The 12,010-nt window shown below is 39.1% G+C and overlaps 1 protein-coding gene across 2 annotated transcripts; it reads left to right on the plus strand.

Moving 5' to 3' along the window:
- Positions 1-181: 181 nt before the first annotated feature.
- Positions 182-3,762, plus strand: DPD1 (Polynucleotidyl transferase, ribonuclease H-like superfamily protein). Of its 2 annotated transcripts, XM_086560595.1 has the most exons (5): positions 187-252; positions 306-348; positions 2,336-2,986; positions 3,142-3,347; positions 3,445-3,762. In XM_086560595.1, exons 3-5 carry the CDS (start codon positions 2,358-2,360, stop codon positions 3,657-3,659), a joined length of 1,050 nt encoding a protein of 349 aa, XP_086416721.1. In that variant the 5' UTR covers positions 187-252; positions 306-348; positions 2,336-2,357; the 3' UTR covers positions 3,660-3,762. The 2 variants fall into 2 exon arrangements, with proteins under 2 accessions (XP_086416722.1, XP_086416721.1); XM_086560596.1 differs by having other exon boundaries at positions 182-348.
- The last annotated feature ends 8,248 nt before the right edge of the window (positions 3,763-12,010 follow it).

Genomic DNA, 12,010 nt, shown 5'->3' on the forward strand with positions numbered 1-12,010 from the left:
GCCCTTTGGCCCAACCCTCAATTCTCTAAAGAGAGGGCTGAGATGAGGGTTAGGGCTTCACAATTTTAGTATTAGCCCTCATAGGCTCGTCCTCACTACTTGAGAAGGTCGGGCTGGCCCGTTTTACTCCACCGATCTTTGGGCCTTGTTCACAAACCCAAATGGCCCTAAACTTTGATTACAAGAAATCCATAGAAATTAAAAAGGTGTGAGATCCGCATATTTTGGTTGGGTCTCACAACTGACCTCTAACGCATAACTCGGCACGACAATCCTCATTTCCTTATATTATAATCACTCGCTCGCGCATTTCTTCAAACACATGCAAATTTTCATTCCCAGAACAAGGTACCACCTCATATTGATGTGATAGTTTTGATATAATTGTGATTGTTCTGCATTGTTAATTATCCTTTGTCGTTAAGTTACAAGCATTTATTAAACTGTGATGCAGTTGATAATGGATTGAATTTATTATATTAGTTATGACATGATGTGATCAGCCTGAGTTTATAGACTAGAAAACCAGAAATAAACGTCCTTTTATCATTAATGAACACTAGAAATAGTTAATATAACTAGTGTTTGTTTTTTTAATGAAACTTTATTGATGAAACGGTGGGAAGTATGACTGACTATTGGCTACTAAGTGTCTGCACCCGTAGTATGGTGAAGAGAATGTATTGGAAATGGCTAGAGAGCTCCATTTATATATTTTATTGAGTGGAAGAATGAATGGTATTGTTCACTTGTAGATAATGAATTTCAGGCCGTTCTGAGCAGAGAAACCAAAGAGAATTTTTGAAGATGTTGTAAGTGGTCATATTATTAGAAAAAAGAAAGCCATATTCTTGTGAGGCAAATGGGGAATCATTGATGGCATATTGGTGAATAATGATTGTTTAAACTTTAAACTTAAGCTGCAATCATGAGCTCTTCTGTGGTTGTTAACGTCGACTTTATCGAAACTTGTAACCGTATCATTTGGAATCATCTTGGATTATATGCAAGAACAATGTGAAATTTTCATACACCTCCTTTTCTTCCCATTTGCAAGTGATGATAAGGGGATTTGTGTAAGAATGTTTCATTTGGGGAATAGTGCATGGACTTTTTTTTTCCAGTTTGTGGCCAGTGTAATGTTCTTTGTAGATGGTGATAAAGAGCAAATTTAGCATTGACATCCATCTATCTATGTCGGGTGCAGTCTCCTGTTTGACAATTAATCTTTCCGAAGGCCTTTTACTTGTACCAGGGATATTATTCATGTAGAAAGATGTTGCTAGCATTATGAGTTGTAGAGCTGTCACTTTTCCTATAGCGTGTGAGCCTTCCACTTTCTGTGAGATGCACCAAAGGAGATTTAAAGCTTTGTACTTGGAAATTTCGAGTTGAGGTTGTTACTTAGGGAAAGGAAGCATTTCTGCGAGGATAACAGGAATAATGCCGAGCACCCTTATGTACTAGTCTCTTATTCTTATACAGACTTTTTGGAATATATTTGAAATCACTACGCTCTTTATGGTCTATCTGAAGTCAGTTAAAGGCTCACACATTAGGTGACAGAATTTCCTATGGGTAGTGGACTAGTGGTTACATGCTACTCAGTGTTTCTAAATGACCGAACATATTTTTTTTCTAAGGATAAAAGTTATCCACCGTGGATTTTTTTTAAAACATGTCATTCTCACGTCCTTTACTCAGGGTACATGTAATGTTTGATCTAGTAACTTATGTTTCTTTTACTACTTTGAGTTCTATTTATATGTTAATAAGCATATACGAATATATACTATTAATGGACTTAGTTTTATTTTTTAACACGACTAAATTATTGTGCTGGAGTTTTGGTTGCATTCCGTTTGCTGAATGTAGTACGTCCTTGAATTTATTGGTGTTAGTCTGTTAGACTACCTTGAAGTCATTGGAGTGTAGTATTAAGTGCCATTAATCACGCCCAACCACCACCACTTTACCTCTCATGTAATCTCAAATCCCAAGTATTTAAGACGTTAAAATCATGCAGTAAGAATTTCTTTAGGTTTATGTGAGCCATGAATTTATCTTAATTAACCTTATTTTGTTTTCCTGAATCATTTTGAAAGTAAAACCTAGTTCTGGTGAAGAATTGAAGTCGTTTAGGTATGAGCAATAAAAGAATCAGAGACACTGAGTATTTTGTTTTTCGAGAAATGAGACCGTGCATTTTGTTTATCTAGAAATGAACCATAATGCAAATCTGTTTCGTTGTCTTGTTTCTATTAGGTTCTTACATTTTTTATTTGCTTTGTGTCTACCTATTACTGCATTAAGGACAATTGCTTGTTTGATGCAGAGATTTCACTATGATGTAGTTTATGACCATCCAGATGAGAAGTTGTATGTGCTTTTCGGTGTTGCAAAACACCAGATGCAGAATGCGGTCGGCGAAAGTAAATCCTATTCTTCAACCTATATCGTATGCCAGTATTTGGTTTGATAACTTCTGTAGTATAGGAAATAATCTTGGAAGAAGTTTTAGTTTGAAGCCAGTTGGATATTATACCAACAGGCATTTCAGAGAGGGACATGAGACAGGGTCATGCATTAATGAGACAAAAAAACTATCTGGGAGATTGAAGCAACAGTTAACGACAAAAGTACATATAAGAAAGAATAATATTGAGAGCAGTCAACCAGGCACTGTAAGACCTGATGAACTCTTGGATGGAGCCAAAGTTAGCAAATTTGAAGGTTTTAAATACTGTGATGTTCATCAAAAGATTGAGTGTGGAGACATTCAGCGGAGTGTGACAATTATCGTTTTTGATATTGAAACAACTGGGCTCGGCAGAGAGAATGAGAGAATCATTGAAATTGCTCTGCGAGATCTTAGTGGGGGAGAGAACAGTACTTTCCAGACCCTAGTCAATCCTGAACGTAAAGTGCCAAACGCTCATGTTCATGGGATTGAAAGCAGCATGGTGAACCGGCCCGACGTTCCAAGGTATGCTACTTATAAAAGCTTCATATGCTGAAAATAAGTTTTCTGTAGAGTTGGTTATGTACTGAGTATTGACTTCTATTTTGTTTGGATGAATTTTGCAAATTGACTAATGACTACATCTGATGTTCCTTTACTCACCGGTGTGGCTTCTGTAGGTTTAAAGATTTGATTCCAATCTTACGACATTATGTCGAAAGCCGCCAAATTCCTGGAGCACCTATTCTATGGGTCTCACACAATGCCCGCACTTTTGATGTGCCTTTTTTAATAAATGAGTTCAGCCGTTGCTCTGAAGAGATTCCTTCAGATTGGCTGTTTCTGGATACACTCACTCTTGCTCGCGAACTAGCTAAACTGGAAGGTTTGCATCTCTCTTTCTGCCTGGAGTAGTTGAAAATTCACAATTGGCAAACTGTATCCTTGTCTTTATGATTTATTTCATTCTGTGTATTCAACAGGGACAGAAAATTTGTCTGGGAAATCAATGGAAGCTCTTCGTGATTATTATAGGATTCCATTAGTCGGTAAGGCTCACAGAGCCATGTCAGATGCGAATTTATTGTCAACGATTCTGCAGAAGATGACCATTGACCTGAAGTTGACTGTTTCCAGCCTTTTGGAAAGAGCTTTCAAGGCCTCAGACGTAGTTTTGAAGAACAAAAAGAAATCATGAGATAACCAAGTTACCCTTTGTATTAATTTATGTATTAACCATTTATTTATAACTTTGTAAAACCATTTTTAAACTGAAAATAAGAATTTGTTGTTGTTACTTACGTTGAACTTCTTTTTCATTGTTCGCTGTATCTAGCCCCTTGTCACAGGATTATTTATTGTAGTAAATTTCTCGTTTTTCTGAAGTAAAATTTGGATCTTTAGATCAGACACGACATCAGATATGGTCTGGGCATCTCCCTCTTCCAGAATCTACACTTTTAACACAACGCCTAGATTTTGGGTTTTTGACAGCCCAAACTTTGTTGTGTAGCGTGGTGACTCACACCTACAACTCTTGAGTCTTGACTGTCACTTAAACATACCCTTCCCAGGGAAAAAAATATGCGTAAGAAAACATACCCTTCCTTCTCCTTCCCAAATACCTAAAGTTTTCGATCTCCTCCTACCCTTAATACATCCCAACCTCTTGACCTTTTAGCTACCCTCTGCGTCTCACCCTCTTTCATTTGAATATCTTTTTTCTGTTTTCCCACAACACTATTACTCGGTTTTTAGGGGAGGGGCTGTAAACCCTGTTTCTGTTACAGGGGTCTATGGCGGAAGAGGATTTCTTCATCCAGGAGTATATGGAGCTGAAAACTTTACAAAGGGATCTAGACAATAAATGGAACCTGTCTCCTTCGTATCCAAATCGGATAAAACTAGACAAACTAAACCCCAATGAGTTAAAGGAATTGAAAAACTCTATTATTGGTAAGCTCTTCTCGCCCAAACGTTTCACTGATGAGGATATTAAAGCACAGCTGGTCAAACAATGGGAAACAAAATCTAAATTTATTACATCTTTCATCCCTAAAGGGATTTTTAAAATTCGTTTTGAGGATAAATAAGAGATGGATTTTGTCTTGGAGAATGGCCCCTAGATGATCTATGGATATGTGATGTCTTTTAAAGTCTAGGAACCAAATAAAGCTCTAGAAAGGTATGATTTCCAATGTTTTAAGATGTGGATACATATTTATGGTCTTCCAGCCGAAAAAAGGCATTGGGAAGAGATACAAGCCATTGGAGGGGGTTTTGGCACTGTTGTTGCTTTAGATGCTGTTGGCGGTGTAGATAGTAGTGCCTTCTTTACTAGAGTTCAAGTTGATTTCCCAATGAAAAAAAGAGCGGTGGAAGAAACCACAGTGGAACTGGATGAACGTATTGCGATACAAATAACTTTTAGATTTGAAAGACTGCCTTTATGCTGTTACTTTTGTGGCTTGATAGGCCATAATTATAAGGAATGTGAGGATCTGGAAAAGAGTGCTGTATTGGGCGCCACTCATATTAGATCGGGCAGCCTCCAGCCCAAGCCCAAACAACAAAGCCCAATACACCCCCCCCCCACCAAATCGAAACCGGGAAAATCTACCATTACCGGTCGTCTCTTTCGCCCAAATCCTTCCAAACCCTAAACCCCAAATTCGAATTTCAAATCTCTAACAAATCTCCAACAATTCGAGTGCCCGATTCGAGTTTCTCCAACAAATCTCCAACAATTCGAATTAAGAACTGTTTTTGTTTTGGCCAAAACAACAAATCTTCAACAACTCGAGTTTGCAAAGCCTTCGACTGGGTTTGATCCACCATTGATCAAAATCTCCAACACAATCTCTCCACCATTGATCAAAATCTCCAACAATTCGAGTTTGATCCACCATTGATCACAGTTTGTATGTGTTTGTCACTGAAAACTAGATTTGAGTTTCTCAATTCGTTTGAGTTTCTCAATTCGAGTTTCTCAATTCGAGCTTTATCAAAATTGCAACTTGGAAGAGCGGTGAAAGCTTGAAATTTGCGAGTTCTTCAATTGAAATTCAGGTTGGTTCTTCTTAATTTGTGCAATCTCTTATTATGTAATCATATATATGTGATATGATCATGGTTTGTTGCTTTGAAATGTTATATATGGATTATTAATATGAATCTATGACTCTGTCCAAGAAGAGGTAATACAGATGCAAGTGTACTTGTGTTTGAACTGAGTTTTTGATTTGGTTAAGTTATCATTTTGATTTACTTGTGTTTGAAATGAGTGTTAAACTAGTGTTGTTTAAACGTCTTGAATTCGAGTATGTGGGCGTCTTCTTACTTTTGTAGCTACAATTAAGAGTAACAGTTCGTTGTTACATTAGTTAGACTACCTAAGTACCAACATCGTTCTTGGAACATCGTTCTTGGCTGTGTGCATTTAGAGTTTTAGACCAACAAATTCTTGAATTCATGCACTTGCTGCGTTGGGATATTCTATCCCCAATGGAATGCTTATCGCTGTAATTAGGCTAACTAAGTTATTTTTGGTAATCGTAAATCAGTATCAGAAGCCTTTAGTCCTGGAGTAAGAACAAATACTTGGTGTGACATAAGTCACATGTGTCACAGCCCGAATTTCTAAACAATAACAAAGTGAATATTTGAAATATAAATATCTCAAACATCACTAGGTTCACTTGTTTAAAACCCAAAGCTATGATGAGAGAAATACTACACATACAAACCCTAATATCCATGTCATAAAAGAAACAACTTAAATAACAATAATCCCAACAATTATCCGCAATCTCTTTATTAAGATAACATCCTTCCAAATGAAACATCAAAACAAACTCTCCAAATAAAATTCATCACTACCATGTCCTTATGCCATGAAAAAAATAAACTACGTTATTACATTCTTCCAACCAAGAAAATCAAACCTAAAAGAAAACTAACGGACCGCCCAGCACTAATCCCAATCACACCAGTTCCATCGCCTTCCACTTATGTTCCCAAGAACACACCCACGCTAAAAACAAAGCAAACATGGGTTGACAAATTGAATTTGGTATGGTATAGTACTAAACACATATAAACATTTTAAACTTTACTTATCCAACTAACATTTTAAATCTATCATAACCTAATCATTCTCAGCTTTGGAAGACAGGTAGTTCCGTCATCTCAAACGGCATAGTTTCTTCCCAAGCAAAACTTCCATTCTATTTACTTCCATCTTACTACTCATTCTAATAACTCATTTTAATATCTAAATAATTGAATTACAACTTACCGATATCCGCTGCTGTATAAGGGTAGGACCGCGTCCCTGCACAAAATATTATTAAGTCCTACCCTCCTGCAAAAGAAAGTTAGAACTTGTATATATAACATATGTAAATATCCTATATGCATTCAAAAGTAAGCCCAACACACTCACATAATCAAATCAATTTCTCTTATAAATTAATCAATTACTTTTCTTATACACCCACCCTTTAGTACCTACTCCACGATTTGCACTCCACACATTTGCCAAATCACACATTCCTGTGTGCCTCTCTCCCACCGAATACCACAATATCATAGCCATCTCTGGGACCCAATCCTACATTCCCGTACATTCAAGGAATACAACTAACCCATGGCCGCTTAATACCTTAGTTCCTCTTTAGTATAAAACTACAATCGGTCATTCATGGCACATTCAATGAATACCCTTATATAACACTAACGGGCCATTTATGGCACATTCAATAAATGCCCACCTACATATGACTTCATCACCATAAACTCAATTCTAAAACTTGAGGTGGAGAGTTCTAAAAGGGTGCGGTAAAGTTTTGTTTTACGATTATTGTATTTTATTGTATATATTATTTCAGAGAACGTAAGAATATCTTTATTCAATTATTTTTGGTTTATGCGTTATTAATTTCATGGATGTATAAGTGTCATAACGTTGTGTATCTCAAAAGACAGAAAAATCACAAAGCAGTAAATACACGTACACAAGTATATTTATAAAGGTCTTAGCCAAAAATCAAACACGTTAATAGTCCTAGACTTATCCTATTAGACCGAATCATAATTTTAGGAAAAAGTCAAATTTTCGGGTCAACTGGTCAAAGTCAACCCTGGTCAAAGTCAACAGTCAACTCTGGTCAAAGTCAACAGTCAACTCTGGTCAACAGTCAATATTGGTCAACCTAGCCTAAAATCCAAAAACCCAAAAGCCCAAAGACAAAAGCCCATAGTCTAAAAAAAACAAACAAACACATATAGCCCACCACGATTTGGCCCAAGCCCAAATCGTGGTCACTGTTCATCTCCTTTCTTCATAAACTCTCCATCGGTAGCCCACCACCACCGATGTAGCCACCACCGCCACCCATTAGTAAAACAAACCCAGCGGTTTGGTTCAGGGAGAAAAACCCTAGCTACCCATATCAACAATCCACCATTCTGTTATACTGAAAAAAACGACCGACGCCATTAAAGCTCTCTCAGAGCTTCCATTGTGTATCGCCTTCGGCACCACTGAGCCACCTCCACTCAACACACAACCCTCAACACCTTACCCCACATCCTCCATGTTCAATTCCAACCATAAATTCACAACAAAACTAATCAAAACATTAATCCAAACGATCCAGAGATTGCGGATCGGTTTGGTTTGGATTGATTTAAAGCCATTAGAGCCCCACCTCCACTCAACACACAACCCTTCTAACATCAATTATCACCCTCACAGTTTCAAATCTCCAATTCAATCAACAAATCCATACCAACTTGATCTACATCACCACCTTAATCCAAAACCCAATAGAATCGGCTTACCCAACTCCAACAGACAAGCTTATATCCAACGATATCAACAATTAAATTTGATTCAAAATCGTCTTTTTATTACTTAAGTTTGTTTACACAAGCACCCGGACTAAAGGCGATCCAAAGCAAACTAACGAACAAGATGTAGAATAAACAAGATTTTAGAATAACACCGAATTTAATAATTGAACATAAAGAATTTACAGATTAGCAGATATCAACAGTAAAGTTTTTACACAGACTTGGAAATATTGGTTCTGTGAAAGATAAAATATCTACTCACTGTTATAATCCGAACAGCTCCCCGAAATCGAAAACCTCCAAAGACTGAAGTCGACAACGATCTTTCTTGTTCAAACCCCTTTTTTTTTCTCTCAGTAAAACTCTCACCTTTTTTTTCTAAAACTCTCGTTTTGTTTTTCTCAAAAAAACTCTACGTGAGAAACCCCTATTTTCTAGTTTTTTTCAAACCTCTCCGAAAAACCCGGATTTTAAACCTATCTACTTACTTACGGGCTTTTTTTTCTAACAACTGGATATCCTATTTCTGTATTCTATTTACATTATTATTATTAATATTACTATTAAAATTATTATAGGAAAATGCAAATAAAAAGACGGGGTGTTATAACATGACACCTTAGTTTGGGTATGTTCTTGGCTAAATTTGGCTTAGAAACTTTGGTCGCTAGTGTACTTTCAAAAATCCTTGCTCTGTTTCGTGGTATTGACTTTTGTCTTTGGACGGTCAGCCTCTGTTGTAAGAGTAGTGCAAAATGAGCAATGGCAAGCAACCAGGTTGAGTTCCATCTTCGATGGGGAAGACCTCGGGGTACCTTTACTCATTTGATAGATTAGGGGAGCCCATTTTTTGCTCCCTCTATTGATAGATTAGGGGCCTCCCCGCCGCCTCATGTGGCTTCCCTCACCGTTCGGTCGGTGTCGTCACCTCCTCTCCCGGACCGAATGATTATCCCCGCCCGATGGGTCTACATCCATCCCCTCAATGTCGCCGGCATCGTTCACTTCCCCGCCATTCTTGAACCGTCACCGTAATCCGCTAAGTGTGTCCGCACTCCCGAGTGGGCCGAAAGAAAGGATTTTTCGAGCAACCCCCGCTTCAAAACTATAGATGCTTAGCTAGCCCCTAACTAACGAAGGGGGCAAAACAACCCAAATTTTAGTAGGCGCTTTAGATGTTAGTTCCGTCAAGTCCCACATGCAAACTACGGATCTTGACTACACTACATGAGAAAAAGCATACTTAGGGCGAAGGTTGCGTCGGTTGAATTCTTTATAGTTCCGTCAAGGCGCCAAGAGCAAACTACTTGAGTCTCATGTAGTTTCGGCAACCGACTACAAGATACACCTATAAAGAAGCCGCTTTCAAGCCAGTCTTGCGCGGGGTTCTAAAGGATCTCGACCTAACGGCTCCCTCGACCGACCATCGAAGGCGCATGGCCCCCGAGTATAAGAATGTTTAGCGCTACTTGAGAATTTTTTTCTCTGACTCAACTTTCCCCCGTATGAGCATTCGGTACATGTATAAGTCCGTGGAAGAGTGAAAGGGTCACCACTTCATCGGTGGATCTCCCCTAATCTTAGATAGGTCGTCGAGGGTTCGGCCATGGTTCATTGTTGTGCTTACACACTAGCTACCCTTCTCCGAAAGCTCCGCAGACCACCTACCACTAGTCTTCGGCCGGAGGGGTTATTGCACAAAACGCCGGACGCAGCTCTCGAAGAGGAAGCCCAACGAATGTCGGATGCAAAGCCCCGCGACCTCATTAAGATCATATTGGCATACTCTCCCAAAAGAAAGAGCGGACCCCCATGAAGGCGGGAGTGAGGTACAACAAGGCCATTTCGTCCACCGCCCTTCTCGCGGAGCCGTGCGTGGGCGTTACGGCTCATCTGACTCCCAGCCGAATAGCGGTTAGCCTTCCTCTACAAGGAATGGAAGTGTGGATGAATCGACATCAAATAGAGGAATTCGGTTTCTCTTTTCAGCAATAACATGATAAGAGCATCCTTTTAACAAAACCTACGGACCCCCACCACCCGTCACCCCCTATCCCGCCACTTCAAAGACCTTGTGATCTTTGAGAAGAGAATCGTTGTTTGACCGACGAACTCGTGGGAAAATAGGGCGTTCTTCTTTGCTAGCTAGCGGAGAGGCTTCGCAGCCCTTTAATTCGCTCGAAAAGAGAATGATTTTCCTCTATCATTTCGCTGCCTATCTTCAAGCCTCGAAAATTCAAGATAGGTTACGCGTTCGTTTCATTCGCTTGGGCTTTTCTCGGTTGATCTTTGCCGCGTGGTTGTAAAAGCTTGTGTTTGCTTCTACAACCTCTTGAAAGACAGCGAAAGTTCATACCATAGACCGGACTAGCCAATAAGCTATCCAGTATCGGCGGTCGAATTCCATATTTTTGTCAATAAGAGATACTTTAATCGAATCGATGACGGTTGGAGGTACCGAGATCCCCCGAGTATAATAAAAATGGAACGAAAAGATTCCATAAAGATTTTCCTTAGTTTTTCCACATAATTCAATATTGAAAATGAGTGGATTCTAGCATTCAATTCCTCCGGTGGACTTGTTGCGAAGTCTATCTCGAACAAATTCCACCCGACCAGCGATCCCGACGAAGGAGACTTCGGATACCGCTTCAAGCAAGGCAAGGTCACTTCACATTGCTAAAGCGGGGCATCCCGAAGAAAAAAAAAAAGGTGATACAATCGATAGGAGTGTCTCGAAACCCCTAGGGCCGGGATAAACGATTCTTAAAAATACAAAAAGGAAAAAAAAAAAGTAATGAAGTAATGAATCTTAATAGCCAAAAAAAGGCTTTATTTCTTAAAAGAAAGAAATAGATCCCTACCTCGAGTTCGAAAAAAAATGATGGATTCCTAGCCACAGAATGGATCAAAGAACTAAAGACGTTTCCAATACCGACAGCAGCTCCTGCTAAAGCAATTGTAGCAGCTCCCGCACCTATGAATTTAGCCCCTTCTAACATCTCCTTTTTAGGACTCTGTTCGCGCTTCATTTTTGATTCACTTCTCTTCTCTTCTTCTTCGATTCTTTTCCTCATTCCTTTTATCTTGGACTGCCTTTTACTCATTATAGAAAGATCTCTAGATGGAACCTTTGAAATGGTTCAAAAACGACAAATAGAAAGCTGACTGATGCCCGTTTTGTTGGACATCTTGGAGCCAATAGCGAAGAGTACCAGTGAGTGCTACTTTGTCAAAATTCGACCTCGGATCACTAAGATCCAATTGATTTAAACAGTTGACAATGAATTCCAAAGCTTCGGTCCTTATGGCACGCCTGGAAAGGGGATTCCGCCAATATATGAGTTAGCCGATCGATCCCGCTCGCAAATCAACAAATTAAAGAGGTGGTCTACCAAATCCTTGCTTTAAAGAAATGAGATATATGACCTGCATTGCCGGTTGACACATCCCGCATGCAATGTGACATGGGATTTTAGCGGTCAACACAAAAGGTTACTCGGCCGTCTCACACCTGGCCTCGATAGCAAGGATCTTGAGAGAAAGAAGGAGCATGAATGGCTACTCAATTGAGTCCCCGTTTAGGAGGCCGAACATTTTCTTCTCTTACGATATTTATACTTAGCTTGAAAAGAAACCTCAAGCCGATAAAGAGCTCTTCATCATGTTCGAGAATTTCGAAAGAAGAACCGG

Source organism: Coptis chinensis, chromosome 5 (genome assembly GCF_015680905.1).
Source record: "Coptis chinensis isolate HL-2020 chromosome 5, ASM1568090v1, whole genome shotgun sequence".
NCBI classification, from domain to species: domain Eukaryota; kingdom Viridiplantae; phylum Streptophyta; class Magnoliopsida; order Ranunculales; family Ranunculaceae; genus Coptis; species Coptis chinensis.

Bases quoted from the DNA above. Each gene is read 5' to 3' on its own strand.
- DPD1 (XM_086560596.1), top strand. From the start codon at position 2,358: ATGACCATCCAGATGAGAAGTTGTATGTGCTTTTCGGTGTTGCAAAAC. The intron at 2,987-3,141 runs GTATGCTACTTA...TGGCTTCTGTAG, and splicing joins AACCGGCCCGACGTTCCAAG to GTTTAAAGATTTGATTCCAA. The intron at 3,348-3,444 runs GTTTGCATCTCT...TGTATTCAACAG, and splicing joins CGAACTAGCTAAACTGGAAG to GGACAGAAAATTTGTCTGGG.